The sequence below is a fragment of the Manis pentadactyla genome, chromosome Y, assembly GCF_030020395.1.
Source record: "Manis pentadactyla isolate mManPen7 chromosome Y, mManPen7.hap1, whole genome shotgun sequence".
Classification (NCBI taxonomy): Eukaryota; Metazoa; Chordata; class Mammalia; order Pholidota; family Manidae; genus Manis; species Manis pentadactyla.
The window spans coordinates 21219630-21235615 of NC_080039.1; the positions used below are offsets into that span (position 1 = coordinate 21219630).

A 15986-nucleotide genomic window follows, 5' to 3' on the forward strand; every position below is an offset into this window, starting at 1 on the left:
TAGAAAAGCATTTATGAAACAGTTGGAGAAATTTGAATGTTGACTAGCTGTTTAATAATATTGAAGAATTACTGTTAATTATTTTAGATGTTACATAGTTGGCTTGGTTTTTCTTTTTTTATATAGACTTTATTTTTTAGAGCAAACTTGAACAGAAGCTGCAGAGTTCCCATATACCCTGTGACCCCTCCACATGTAGCCTCCCTCATTATAAACATCCCCCACCAAAGTGATACATTTGTTATAGTTGATGAACCTGAACTGACACATCATTATCACCCAAAGCCCATAGTTCACATTAGGGTTCACTCTTGATGTTGCACATTTTTAGGGTTTTGACATGTATAATGACATGTACTGCCATTATAATATCATAGTTATTTTTTTAAGAGTCTTTAAAGACACATACTGATTTATGAATGAAATAACATAATACTGGAATTTGTTTCAAAATAATTTTGGAACAGTGTGAAGGTTTAGTTATAAATGAAATAAACTTGACCATGTATTGGTAATCATTGAAGCTGGGTGATGGGTACATGAGAGTTCATTATATAAATGTCTCTGTTTTTGTATGTGTTTGAAAATTTTCACCTTCAAAAGCAGAGCAGAAGTTCAAGTTAAAACTGAAGCATGATTTTTGGGGTCTGGGATAATGGGACAACTACTGTAGGTTGTAGAATCTCAATTTCTGGAACTGAAGTCTACAAAATTAATAACATTTCCTTTTTCATCTGTAGGGCCTGAGAGTCAGTATACTAAGACTGCTCAGGAGATTGTGAACATCTGTTACCAGACATTGACTGAGGTAGGTGCTAAGAGGAGGTCCCCTTGAAATCCAGCTTTCTGGAATCCCTTTGTTGCCTTGTCTGAGGAGGTCTGCCTTCCCTGCCTGTCGAATTTTAAAATGTAACGTCCCACCCCCACCCTCACCCCACATCCCGTGTTTCCTTCCGTGCTTTATTTTCCTCCTTAGCATTAAATGTTTTATCAAACTATACAATTACTTATTTTGATTTTCATATGTGTTCTTCCACTAGAATAGCAGCTCCATAAAGACAGGTAATTTTGTCTGCTCTGTTTACTTTTGTATATCCAGGGTCTAAAGCACACGTTGAATGAATTCACCAATTTTCTTTATTTCTCAGTATGATGAGCATTTGACTCAACTTGAGAAGGATATTTGTACAGCTAAAGAAGCAGCTTTGGAGGGAGCAGATTTAGAAAGCTTGGACCCCATGATTCGAGGCCCTTACACATCCCAGGTGAGTCAGAGGACTAGCAACTTCCTCTTAGATTTTTCTTATTGGTTTGGGAAGTTGGGAGCATAACAGATGTATTGACTGCGATACCCTTCTTCTCTGTCCTTCCTCTTCATATGCCTTTTGTGTCCTTTCTTGTCTTCTCATAGGCTAAGGTGAGTGAGGGCCATCGGTCTTGGTGGCCTTGTTGAATCCAAGAGAGGCAGATATGGAATGAATGAGTGGGGTGGGGTGTTTGTCGTTCAGGCAGTATTTAGGAATACCAGATTCCTGACCATTATGGCCAGAGGCATCCTTTTGAGTCTCTGGAGCCCTCTTGCCCATGAACTGGGGCTCTAGGACATCCTAGAGCCTATATAACTAAGTATAGACTTAGTTATAGATGTGGGCCACATTGTTTCTGTTCCTTATAGATGCCTGATTACTCATCCCCATCTTAGTGTAGCTCAGATGTCACCCATTTTCCTGGATTGGCTCCCTTTCCTTAAAAATCAAGATAGATAACATTTATAATATTCCTTAATTTCCATGTCAAAAGATTTAGAAAGCAAGATTAATAAGAAATGTTTAGTCTCTCTGTTCTGACCCTTAAATATATACTAAGTATATTTCACCTATACTATACTCTTAGAGGGCTGGCGTATTTGAAGGAATGGACTTACCAGAATACAACTGGTGCTTGGTTTCTCAATTGGAGGCACTATGGTAAAGTGGGAAGCACATGAAGTTTGGATAAAACAGGCATGGGTTTGGATCTTAGCTCTGCTATTACCTAGCTTTGTGAGCCTGAGGTGCTAAGTTAACCTCTCTAACCCAGTTTATTTTTCTCTAAAGTATATTTCTCAAAATGGTTGTAAATATTAAATAGGCCTGTTTGCCTTGCACATAGTAGACATTCAGTAAATGTTTCCTTATCTGTATGAAAGTTGTCCACAAAGTCCTCAGAGGCCCCTTCAGACTCAACCAAATCTTTGAATGCAAAATTCTCCTAATTTCCACTGGAAAACTTTTTTTCATTCTACTGAGGTTTTACTCTAAACTAATAATGTGACCTATGTTATCTTTGTTGGATTATTGCTGTCTGTATCTCATTTATGCACTCTATCTATCTATCTTTTACTTTCTTGTTCACCCCAAACCTAGGTTACTGAGGGATCTAATAGGCCCATAGCTTCCACAAGGCCCTTTCTGGTAAGTTAAAGCCTGGGTTTTAGCCACCATTTCCCAGGAGAGATGAACCAATCTGTGGCGCATGGTTTGCTGTAGTCTATAACAGTGTAAACCTAGTCGTTGGGTGAGTCAAAGCCTTAAACCTAAAAGCCATCTCCCGTTTCTTCCCTACCCTTCCCACACTACCTGAAAGAGCTGAGGAAAAGCTGGAAACTGTTAATCCTGCTTGAGCAGTAGCTATTGCTTAGTGCAGTTAGAGGATCTCCTGGGAAGGTTGCGGTGTAGATTGCTGCTGCATCATTCTAGCTTACCCTCTCATTGTTGCCTTCACTCTTATATATACATTTTAAAATAGTAAACCCAATTCATTACCTTTTAACCTGAGGAAGATGCACATGAGTGATGGTCCTTACTCATTACTACTCTTCTGACCCAAATGTTTAATCAAAGAGTGTTTGCAAAAGTTTGACCAGGCATTATACAAGTCTAGTTGTATAGAAACATAAGAGTAATACTTTACTAACAGCTGTAAATGGTGGTATTCAATAATGCATTTTTCACTCAACTGTTTCCACCTAGCTTGTCATTGTGTGATACACTCGACTTAACCCTTTACCTAAAACTGCTCACTTTGCAGTTCCCCACAAAGCCTTTCATTCCTGATTTTCTCTTACGTTCCAGAGCTAGTTTACCTGCTCTGTAATGATTTGAATTGTCTTGCTTCTCTTTCTCCAAAACCCTCTTCTCAATGAGCCTCACTTGTTTGCTTTTTAAATGAAAGAAAGTATCATGTATGTGAATTTTTGGTTGATCAAAATTATGTGTTCGTTGGGAAAAATTGGGAAATATAAAGAATAAATAAATTACCTAAAGTCAAGTCTGCCACTCAAAACCAACCACTGTGAATATTTTGGTGTGTCTCCTTCAAGTCTGTGATGTGAGTGTGTGTGAGTTTATACACATGTGCATGCTTTTATAGACACATTTTTAAAGTGGAATGGTCAGTATGGCTTTCTGTCTTGTTTTCATGTTACAAACACTTTATTTCATTGAGTAGTCTTTAAAAACATGATTTTTAAATAGCTGTATAATATTTCTGCCCTCAGCCAGCTTTTTAGAGAACTCTACTTCTCAGCCTGTACTTTATTGATCCGCTTGCCCTCCTGTCACTGAGTAGTCCTTTTGCTGAATCCCTGTTCTCTTCAGGAGAGGGAAGAGAGAAGAGGTCTATAATTTATTGAATACCAGGCATTGGGTAAGGTGCTTAACAATTCTCTTTCTTAGTTCTTCCAACAACCTTGTGAGGTAGGTTTTACAATTGAGGAAACCAAGTTTTAGAGTAAGTAATTAGTTAAGGTTACTCAGCTTGCAAGTGATGGAGCCAGGACTTGAATCCAGAGCAGTTTATTCCAAAGCCCATGGCTTTTCACCACACCATTTTGCCTCATAGAATCCTCTGAAGAGCTCATAAGCTATTAAACCATTCCATGCTCTTGTTGTAGTTAAAATTCCTTTATCCCATTTCCTATTAGATCTCCAAACCAAACAATAAAATAGCACTGGTTGAAGCCCTGGACCTAAAAACAATATTAAGGCAAGGCTTAGAAGAAACTAGGTTATTGACCAGAAAGGCTGTTAGGATATAGAATGGTCCCATAGCTTTGATGGTTTTCTACTTCAGGCTTCTGATCATGTGCATCAGATGTCTCTCTGCTAGAATGAGCAACATTTGTAAGGTTCCCAAAAACCTGTCTACATAAACCTGTGCCAAACTATGTTTTCTCTTTAAATCAGATAATTCTGCATGACCTTTTTCTGCAGTGAAGATTTTAAGGGGGAGTTCTCTGTATTTCTCCCTTTCCTAAGTAGAAGCTAAGTTGTATGATTTATGCCACAGCCTCCTGATTTGTATGATAACAGCACATCCCTCAGTATGTCTCGAGATGCCTCTGTATTTCAAGATGAGAGCAATATGTCTGTCCTGGATATTCCTACTGCCACGCCAGAAAAGCAGGTAACAGAGGTAGGATTTTCTTTTTATCTTTCTGTGATTGGTAGTATGCTATGAGGTGGGGAGCAATGACAGTGATAATATATGACCGGTGTCAAAGATGATTGTGCCCCTTGGCCCTGGGAACGAAGGCTTAGAAATGTAATTTCAAGGTGGGATGGTAGCAGATCATGTGACTGGCATCTTCTGTCTCTCCCCACGGGCAGAGTCAGGCACAGCAGAACTTCAAGGAAGTGTAAGAGGCATCAGAGCAACCTGACAGGTGACTAGAGAGACCAGCTGCCCTCAGAGACAGTTCAAAATAATCGCCCTGCTACTTTACCTTATGTGTGCTGTAATCTGAATGAAAAATATGTATAAAATAAAATTAAAATTTTATTATTGGTCTTTTTTAGAGGTTCCAGAAGATATTCCTGATCTGAACCCAGAAATCCTCTATCAGTTTTTCTCAGTCAGGGTTCCACTGGCGAGTGAAAAAACCCTAGAGAGTTTTTCTATCCCAGAGTCCAACACAAGCTAAGGAAAGCCTGGGTTAGAAAGGAAGAGTCTTCTTATAGTCATACAGTAAGAGGAGACAAAGGACCTTCCTGTTCTTTGTGTTCTTACCCTACTCATGACTTCCAAAGAACAAATGGAGGGAAGTACACATGCCTTAAGCTGTGTAAACAGCCCCCACTAACTGTGGGGTTGACTGGGATATCAGTGAGGAGCATCGTTCCGGGTGAGAGCCCTTGGTTAAATCCCACAGGCACGTCCCTCAGTGATGTGCTATTTGTGTTCCTTACTCAGATGCACCAGGGCCGAGGTAGTCTGTGTGAGGAAGTCTCTGATGTGGATATTGAAGGGTATGAGGAGGAGGAGGAGGAGGATGGGAAACCTAAGACTCCAGCCCCAGTGAGTATGCTTACAGAAAGTTTATGGTTACATTACTCTCTTACATGGTAGGCAGACCAAATCCCAAGGTATCAGAGGGTCTCCATAGTGAGGTCCAATCTGACTTTAATCCTTGGAACTAGCTCAGGAAGTCTGTCCACCACAATTACTTAACTTCCTATGAAACTGCTAGCAAGGGTGGCTGATGGCATCTTCTGGTCTCTTACTTGGTCTGTTGATGGGACTTTGACATGCAACTGGTCTTAATTCAGGAAAGTGAAGATGCAGATGGTGATCTTGCAGATGAAGAGGAAGGAACTGTGCAACAACCTGAAGCTAGTGTTCTGTATGAGGATTTGCTTATGTCTGAAGGAGAAGATGATGAGGAAGATGCTGGGAGTGAAGAAGAAGGAAGTAATCCTTTCTCTGGTAAAGCTGGTTCCTTTGCTTGTGTTCCTATGTAGCTCACCATAGTACCCTCAGGACTGGATAAGAAGCTCTTGGCCTCATATGCTGTTGCCAGAAGGTGCTCTTCTGTTGAAGTTCCATTTATAGGCCTTAGAGGCCTGAAGACTCACTCATAGGGTGATCAGATTCTTTAGCCTTAGAGGAAGTGAGGAAATAAAACAGGAGAAGAAGGTATAAAAGATGACAGGCGAAAAGGCAATGCAATGCCTAAGTAGCAGCTTTGGTTTGAATATTTGATAAAGACAAGAAGAAATGTCTTATATGGGATAGTAGGGAAGGAAAATTAGGAGGAAAAGACCTGCTTTGGGATGTTTTGTGGATTAATGAAAATGGCAGGGAAAAAGTATAGGAAAAGATGATAGGGAAAAAACAGGTAGGTTGGACTGAGATGGAAGAAGGAATAATTGTTTGAACTCAGTTTTCATACCACAGATCATGCCACTGTTGACTGTCTGTATTCCTCGGATGTGAGGAGTCCAGGCAAGATGCCTATATAGATGTACGCAAGTAACTAGTTTTGGAAGACCAAGACAAAGATGGTACTTCTGTCAAGCTTATCTCAGGGTCTGTCTCTTTTCACAGCTATCCAGCTGAGTGAAAGTGGAAGTGACTCCGATGTGGGATCTGGTGGGATAAGACCCAAACAGCCCTGCATGCTTCAAGAGAACACAAGCATGGGCCTGGAAAATGAAGAAAACATGATGTCCTATGAGGGAGATGGTGGGGAGGCTTCTCCTGGTCTGGAGGATAGCAACATCAGGTAATTGACCACAGCATGCTACAGGGCTGTGGCATCACTGCCCAGCTCTGATGTCAAAGCGCCCAGCATCAGATTTTTTTCATCCATCAAACATTTCCTGAGCCACCTACTAGGGCCAGGAACTCTGCTAGGCCCTTGGGGATACAAAGTAGCAAGACTATCCTGCCCTTGAGGAGCTCACAGTCTAGTGGAAGAGACTGATAAAAAGAAAATCATTACAAATGCAATGTAATAAGTGCTATAGCTTAACTTAAGTACAAAGTGCGAAGGCATCACTGAGAAGGGAGTCTCTCACTCTGCTTGGGGTAATCAGGGAAAGTTTCACAGACAAGGGATCATTTGAACTGCGCCTTATAGGATGCATAGGAGTCTACTGTAAGTGGCAGCAGGTGAGGGGACTCTTAGAGATAGAATAGATTCAAGGCACAGAAATATAACAAAGTTTGTTCCAGAGAAGCGGTGTTGGGAGCTGTGGCCCCAGAAGTAGCAAGGGACTGGATTGAAGAGGATCTTAAATGGCATGCTCAGAAATTTCAGTTTTGGGTAATAGAATCATCACTTTGAGAAAAAGGAAGCAACATAAAATTTGTGTATTAAATAAGTAATTCCAGGACAATGATGAGGATCTCAACTGGGATCAGTTAGAAGCAGGGGTAAAAGGAAAGGGATGTGTTCAAGAGCTATTTGAAGAGTAGATCAATTGGATTTAGGAGGTAAGGAGATTAGTTATATAATGAATGGAAATTTCACTGAAAGAGGACAGAGTAGGAACAAGTATTAGATGAGGTAGGAAAGGAAGAAAAAAATAATTTGTTTTTGGACATGTTGGATTTAAGGTACATATGACGTATGTAGGCAGAGGTGTCTGGCAAACAGCTAAAATATTTATTCATTTATCAAATACTTATCACGAGTACAAAAGCAACTAAGATGTGGTCCCTTCCTTCAAAGAATGCAGTCTAGTGGGATACCTGAAACAGGTAAACAGATAGTCACAGTGCAGCATGAAATGTGCTATGATAGGTAGCCATAAGATTTTCTGGGACATGGGTAGGAGCAGGGAAGGTGAGCTGGGTGGAGAAAGAAGCTGAGCTGAATCAGGGTAGGAATTAGCTAGACGAAGAAGAAAGCAAAAGGCACTCTGGAGAACAAGAACAGCTCGTTGGAAGATACAGGGGCATGAAGCACTTGTAGGGAATGCAAGTAGCTCATGTGACTGCAGCTTTTGATACATTATTCATGTGATAGAGATCATTTAAAGAGGTTGGTAAGGACTAAGTCACGAGGGCCTGAACATTTTGGGTAGACGCTGATTGTGAGGGTATAGTATGATCAGGTCTCCATTTTGGAAAGATTGCTCTGTGCCCCAAAAGACAAATGTTCAAAATAACTTGAGTTAATAATTCACAAAAGAAATGCAAATGGCCAATAAATATATGAAAAAACAACTTCCATAAGAATTAAAGAAAGGCAATAAAACCATGAAATGTAATTTTTTACCTATGAGATTGACAACGATTTAAATGAATGATAATGCCTACGCCTGGTGTTGGAAAAGACATTTGCAAATGACTGGTTGAAATGTAAATTGATAAAATGGGGTGGGCAGAAGAGAGGTATAACAATTTATCATTATAAATCAAAAACTTAAAAATGTGCATCCCCTTAGGCCCCAAATTTCCATGTTTAGGAATTTATTCTATGCACTTTCATCAAGATGTTTGTACAAGGATGTTCATCACAGCATTGTTTCTAATAGTGAGGAAATTGGAGACAGCTTAAGTGTCCCAGTGAAACACTGTTAAATCATGTTACAGCCATAGATGGAATACCATGCAGCTATTAAAATGATGCTATAGATGTGTGTTTATTGATATGGAAAGCTATTCGTCATAATTATTAGTAAAAAAAAAAAAAAGACGCCTGAGGAGTATGTAGAGTACTCTAATTTTGTGAAAAAAAATGTTTAAGTATCTAAGCAAAGTGCTAGAAAAAAATTGGAAGGTCTATACCAAAAGTTTTATCTCTGGGTGGTGGAGTTATTGGTGATTTTTTTCTTTTTTTCTGGTGTACATTCTAATTTTTTTGACTAGTGAACTTGCATTACTTTTTTGATTTTTTAAGTAAAATTAAAAATAAACAAACAAAAAAAAATAAAGAGCATTCTGGTAGAAGCATGACGAATTAATTGGATTTCAGTGATGCAGGCCAGAGAAATCAAAGGACTAAGCTAAGTGAGGCAAAGTAGGGATGGAAAGGAGGGCGTAGATACAAGATACATTGAAGAGGTAGAATCTTCAGTACTGTTGACTAACTGGATTTGTAGATCAGTGACGCTGTAAGTGGTAGGTGAAACAGGTTGCCAGCATTTATGGTCATGTCAGCAGGAAGTGTGTCGTTGAGGGAGGAGAGTTTGATTCAGGTGCTTGTTTATATGAAGCTGGCTAGTTGATGTTTTTGAACAGGATCATTTTTCTCTTGGGTCCAGAGAGAGAATAGTCCAAAGAGAGTAGAATAGTCCAGAATCAGTCATTTTAGTGTCCAGGGGAGGTGAGATGGGATGATCCCTTGGTGGCATTAAGAATGGGACTGGTCAGCTAGAGGACAGTGCCTGAGCTTAAGAGATGACATGTTTTTTTCTCAGTTATGGGAGCTATGAGGAGCCTGATCCCAAGTCGAACACCCAAGACACAAGCTTCAGCAGCATCGTTGGGTATGAGGTATCAGAGGAAGAAGATGAGGAGGAAGAGCAGCGCTCTGGGCCGAGCATACTAAGCCAGGTTCAACTGTCAGAGGACGAGGAGGACAGTGAGGATTTCCACTCCATTGCTGAGGACAGTGACTTGGACTCTGATGAATGAGGCTTCCTTTGGGCCTCCTTGGTCAGCCTTCCCTGTTCTCCAGCCTAGGTGGTTCACCTTTCCCCAATTTATTTATATATGTACAGTGTCTGATCCTGAAAACACCAGGTTAACTAACACCTTAGCCTTTTAAGAGTAGTAAGTAAATGATAACAGATCACCTCTCCTTATCTTCCTGGGGAAACATCACCACACTTCGATTTAAAAGCAACCCCCTTCCCCTACTACTAAGAAAAAGAGAGCAATCTCCTCCATCTCTAGAGCCAACTTTAATTCCATTTAATTGCTCTTGGTATCATTTTTCCCTGTGGAGGGAGGGAAATTATGAAAGGACTAATAACTTTATGTCCTCTTGATGTATTAGAAATTCTTCAAGAATGGTATCATCTCAATTTTCTAATTTGTAGGCTGGAACAGGTGACAGCCCCCTTGCTGGGACAGAGAATTGGATTGTGGTGGACTCTGTATCACACTAAAAACATATCTGTTGGACAAAGTGCCTGTTGCTTTATTTGATTATGTAGTGCTTTGTTCCTAAGTGGATTTGAGGCTCAAATGACCATAAATCTTTGCAACAGCTTATGTGTCAGAAATAAAAAGTTGCCATGTAAGTGTGTTCTGTCCCCCTATCCCCAGGGGATAAAGTAGGAAAATGATAAGTTCCTTAGGGCAAAGATTGTCTTCTATTTATTCTCATACTTAGGATATCGTTCTGTGCATAGTAGGTACTCAGTAAATGTTCCTAGAGACATAAAGCCTTCAACAGATTTGTCACAGAGCATCTGCTCCAGAATAAGCACTCTACCAGGTCCTTGGGATACAAAGGTAAATACGACACATTTCTTTTACCCAAAGAGCTCACCATGAAGTTGGGGGAAGGGGAGTGGGATTTAAAATGTGTTGATAAATTATTACAATAATGTGATATGAGTTAAGAAGCTAGATACAAAGGGTAGGCAAAAATAGAGGAGTGATCATGTTTGAAAAAGTCAGGAAAGTCTTCCTGGAGGTAATTTATTAATTTTTATTTATTTATTTTTTATTTAGGTATCATTAATCTACAGTTACACGAAGAACATTATGTTTACAAGGCTCCCCCCTTCACCAAGTCCCCCCCATATACCTCTTCACAGGCATGTCCATCAGCATAGTAAGATGCTGTAAAATCACTACTTGTCTTCTCTGTGTTTTACAGTCCTCCCCGTACCCACACACACTATTCATGCTAATTGTAATGCCCCCTTTCTTTTTCCCTGCCCTTGTCCCTCCCTTCACACCCATCCTCCCCAGTCCCTTTCCCTTTGGTAACTATTAGTGCATTCTTGGGTTCTGTGATTCTGCTGCTGTTTTGTTCCTTCAGTTTTCCCTTGTTCTTATACTCCACATATGAGTGAAATCATTTGGTACTTGTCTTTCTCCGCCTGGCTTATTTCACTGAGCATAATACCCTCTTGCTCTATCCATGTTGTTGCAAATGGTAGGATCTGTTTTTTATTTATGGCTGAGTAATATTCCATCGTGTATATGTACCACATCTTCTTTATCCATTCATCTACTGATGGACATTTAGGTTGCTTCCGTATCTTGGCTATTGTAAATAGTGCAGCGATAAACATAGGAGTGCATCTCTCTTTTTCAAACTGGAGTGCTGCATTCTTAGGGTAAATTTCTAGAAGTGGAATTCCTGGGTCAAATGGTATTTTTATTTTGAGCATTTTGAGGAACCTCCATACTGCTTTCCACAATGGTTGAACTAATTTACATTCCCACCAGCAGTGTAAGAGGGTTCCACTTTCTCTACAGCCTTGCCAACATTAGTTGTTGTTTGTCATTTGGATGGTAGCCATCCTTACTGGTGTGAGGTGATACCTCATTGTGGTTTTAATTTGTATTTCTCTGATGACTAGTGATGTGGAGCACCTGTCATGTGTCTATTGGCCATCTGGATTTCTTGGAGAACTGTCTGTTCAGCTCCTCTGACCATTTTTTATTTGGGTTATTTGCTTTTTGTTTGTTGAGGTGCATGAGCTCTTTATATATTTTGGATGTCAACCCTTTATCGGATCTGTCATTTATACGTATATTCTCCCATACTGTAGGATACATTTTTGTTCCATTGATGGTGTCCTTTGCTGTACAGAAGCTTTTCAGCTTGATATAGTCCCAATTGTTCATTTTTGCTTTTGTTTCACCTTCACAGGGAGTTATATTCATGAAGATGTCACTCATGTTAATGTCCATGAGGTTTTTGCCTATGTTTTTTTCTAAAAATTTTATGGTTTAATGACTTACATTCAGGTCTTTGATCCACTTTGGATTTACTTTTGTGTATGGGATCAGACAATGATCCAGATTCATTCTTACATGTAGCTGTCCAGTTTTGCCAGCACCAACTGTTGAAGAGACTGTCATTTCCCTATTGTATGTCCATGCCTCCCTTTTTGTGTATTAATTGACCATATATGTTTGGGTTAATGTCTGGGTTCTCTATTCTGTTCCACTGGTCTGTGGCTCTGTTCTTGTGCCAGTAACAATTTGTCTAGATTACTGTGGCTTTGCAGTAGAGCTTGAAGTTGAGGTATAAGAACACCCCCATTTTATTTTTCCTTCTCAGAATTGTTTTGGCTATTCGGGATCTTTTGTGGTTCCATATGAAGTTTTGAACTATTTGTTCCAATTCATTGAAGAATGCTGTTGGTAATTTGATAGGGATTGCATCAAATCTGTATATTGCTTTGGGCAGGAAGGCCATTTTGACAATATTAATTCTTCTTAGCCAGGAGCATGGGATGAGTTTCCATTTGTTAGTGTCCTCTTTAATTTGTCTTAAGTGTCTTGTAGTTTTCAGAATATAGGTCTTTCACTTCCATGGTTAAGTTTATTCCTAGGTTTGATACTATTATGAATGGAATTATTTTCCCAATTTCTCTTTCTATTGGTTCATTGTTACTGTATAGGAAAGGCACAGATTTCTGTGTGTTGATTTTGTATCCTGCAACTTTGCTATATTCCAGTATCAGTTCTAGTAGTTTTGTAGTGGCGTCTTTAGGGTTTTATTATGTACAATATCATGTCATCTGCAAATAGTGACAGTTTGACTTCTTTTTCACCAATCTGGATTCCTTGTATTTCTTTCTTTTGTCTGATTGCCGTGGCTAGGACCTCCAGTACTATGTTGAATAACAGTGGGGAGAGTCGACATCCCTGCCTTGTTCCCGACCTTAGAGGAAAAGCTTTCAGCTTCTCGCTGTTCAGTATGATATTAGCTGTGTGTTTATAACATATGGCCTTTATTATGTTGACATACTTGCCCTCGATGCCCGTTTTGTTGAGAGTTTTTATCATGAATGGATGTTGAATTTTGTTGAGTGCTTTTTCAGCGGCTGTGGAGATTATCATGTGGTTTTTGTCCTTTTTGTTGATGTGGTGGACAATGTTGATGGATTTTCGAATGTTGTACCATCCTTGCATCCCTGGGATGAATCCCACTTGGTCATGGTGTCTGGTCCTTTTGATGTATTTTTGAATTTTGCTAATACTTCGTTTAGTATTTTTGAATCTACATTCATCAGGGAAATTGGTCTGTAATTTTCTTTTTTGGTGGGTCTTTGCCTGGTTTTGGTATTAGGGTGATGTTGGCTTCATAGAATGAATTTGGGAGTATTCCGTCCTCTTCTATTTGTTGGAAAACTTTAAGGAGAATGGGTATTATGTCTTCTCTGTATGTCTGATAAAATTCCAATGTAAATCCATCTGGCCCAGGTGTTTTGTTCCTGGGTAGTTTTAGATTACCACTTTAATTTCTTTTTTGGTAATTGGTTTGTTTAGATTTTGTGGTTCTTTCTTAGTCAGTCTTGTAAGGTTGTATTTTTCTAGGAAATTGTCCATTTCTTGTAGGTTTCCCAGCTTGTTAGCATGTAGGTTTTCATAGTATTCTCTAATACTTATTTGTGTTTCTATGGCATCCATCATGGTTTTTCCTTTCTCGTTTCTGATTCTGTTGTGTGTTGATTCTCTTTTTATTTTAATAAGTCTGGCTAAAGGCTTATCTATTTTTTTTATTTTCTTAAAGAACCAGCTCTTGGTTTCATTGATTTTTTTCTATTGCTTTATTCTTCTCAATTTTATTCATTTCTTCTCTGATCTTTATTATGTCCCTCCTTCTGCTGACTTTAGGCTTCATTTGTTCTTTTTCCAATTTCCATAATTGTGACATTGGGCTATTCATTTGGGATTGTTCTTCCTTCTTTAAATATGCCTGGATTGCTATATGCTTTCCTCTTAAGACTACTTATGCTGCATCCCACTGAAGTTGGGGCTTTGTGTTGTTGTCATTTGTTTCCATATATTGCTGTATCTCCATTTAAATTTTGTCGGTGATTCATTTATTATTTAGGAACATGTTGTTAAGCCTCCATGTGTTTGTGAGGCTTTTTGCTTTCTTTGTACAATTCATTTCTAGTTTTATACCTTTGTGGTTTGAAAAGTTGGTTGGTAGGATTTCAATCTTTTTGCATTTACTGAGGCTCTTTTTGTGGCCTAGTAGGTGGTCTATTCTGGAGAATGTTCCATGTGCACTTGAGAAGAATGTGTCCTGTTGCTTTTGGATGTTGAGTTCTATAGATATCTATTAGGTCCATCTGTTCTAGTGGGCTGTTCAGTACATCTGTGTCTTTACTTATTTTCTGTCTGGTCGATCTGTCCTTTGGAATTAGTGGTGTTTGAAGTATCCTGAATGAATGTGTTGCATTCCATTTCCTCCTTTAGTTCTGTTAGTATTTATTTCACATATGCTAGTGCTCCTGTATTGGGTGTATATATATATGGCTCCTGTATACTGGTCATATGCTCTTGTTGGACTGAGCCCTTTATCATTATGTAATGTCCTTCTTTATCTCTTGTTACTTTCTTTTTTTGAAGTCTATTTTGTCTGATACTAGTACTGCAACGCCTGCTTTTTTCTCCCTGTTCTTTGCATGAAATATCATTTTCCATCACTTGACTTTTAGTTTGTGCATGTCTTTGGGTTTGAGGTGAGTTTCTTTTAAGCAGCATGTAGATGAGTCTTGCTTTTTTGTTCATTCTATTACTGTTTGTCTTTTGATTGGTGCCTTCAGTCCGTTTACATTTAGGGTGATTATTAAAAAATATGTACTTATTGCCATTGCAGGCTTTAGATTCATGGTTACCAAAGGTTCAAGGTTAGCTTCTTTAGTGTGTTACTGTCTAACTTAACTCGCTTATTGCGCTCTTATAAACACTGTCTGGTGATTCTTTATTTCTCTCCCTTGTTATTCCTCCTCCTCCATTCTTTTTGGAGGAGTATTTGGTTGGTCTGTTTTCTTTCGTGTGATTTTATTTTCTCTGGTGACATCTATTTAGCCTTAGGAGTGCTCCCATCAAGAGCAGTCCCTCTAAAATATCCTGTAGAAGTAGTTTGTTGGAGGCAAATTCTCTCAACTTTTGCTTGTCTGGGAATTGTTCCATCCCTCCTCCATATTTTAAGGATAATCATGCTGGATACAGTATTCTGTTTGAAGACCCTTCTGTTTCATTTCATTAAATATATCATGCCATTTTTCTTCTGCCCTGTAAGGTTTCTGTTGAGAAGTCTGATGATAGCCTGATGGGTTTTCCTTTGTAGGTGACCTTTTTCCTCTTTCTACCTGCCTTTAATACTCTGTCCTTGTCCTTGAGCTTGGCCATTTTAATTATTATATGTCTTGGTGTTGTCCGTTTTGGGTCCCTTCTGTTGGAAGTTCTGTATACTTCTGTGGTCTGAACAATTATTTCCTGCCCCAGTTTGGGGAAGTTTTCAGCAATTATTTCTTCAAAGACACATTTTATCCCTTTTACTCTCTCTTCTTCTGCTGGTACCCCTATGATGTGAATATTGTTCCGTTTGGATTGGTCACACAGTTCTCTTAATATTGATTCATTCCTGGAGATCCTTTCATGTCTCTCTGTGTGAACTTGTATACATTCCTGTTCTCTGGTTTCTATTCCAGTAATGGCCTCTTACATCTTATACATTCTGCTTATAAATCCTTCCAGAGATTGTTTCATTTCTGTAATCTCCTCCCAGATGTCATCCCTTAGCTCTTGCATATTTCTCTGCAGCTCCATCAGCATGGTTATGACCTTTATTTTGAATTCTTTTTCAGGGAGATTGGTTAGGTCTGTCTCCCCAGATTCCTTGTCAGAGGAGGATGTCTGAGTTAGTCTAGTCTGTTTCAAATTCTTCTGCCTTTTCATGGCAATATACATATTTGTGGGGAGGTGGCGCATTTGTTCTCTGCGAGAACGTTCCTTCTTTCTCTTTGTGGCCTTCCTTTCCTGGGAGAAGAGCAACCCCTAGTGGTTTCTGCTGGGCAGTTGCGTGCACGTGCAAATGGGGTTCCTAATTCTTGCCTGGTCGCTGTGAAAGACACTCTGCTGTACTGCTTCAGGCTGCTTCTCCACTATGGTGGAGCCTTGTGGGTGGGGAAATGGGCAGGAGGCTGTGAGGGGCCTCCGAGGTATGCTGCTGCCCAGGTGGTTAGGGCCCCAGGAGTTCCCCGGTATTCCCAGCTGATGGGCTT

At 39.5% G+C, this 15986-nt stretch overlaps 1 protein-coding gene across 1 annotated transcript in view; it reads left to right on the forward strand.

The window, feature by feature from the left end:
* Positions 1 to 9901, forward strand: part of LOC130682205 (transcription initiation factor TFIID subunit 1-like) — a 144453-nt gene extending 134552 nt beyond the window's left edge. The window contains exons 33-38 of the mRNA XM_057496335.1: positions 741 to 808; positions 1149 to 1265; positions 4330 to 4455; positions 5589 to 5745; positions 6367 to 6544; positions 9189 to 9901. Of these exons, the coding sequence (XP_057352318.1) occupies positions 741 to 808; positions 1149 to 1265; positions 4330 to 4455; positions 5589 to 5745; positions 6367 to 6544; positions 9189 to 9405 (863 nt within the window). The 3' untranslated portion in view covers positions 9406 to 9901. The remainder of the gene's footprint in view (positions 1 to 740; positions 809 to 1148; positions 1266 to 4329; positions 4456 to 5588; positions 5746 to 6366; positions 6545 to 9188) is intronic.
* Positions 9902 to 15986: the final 6085 nt, after the last annotated feature.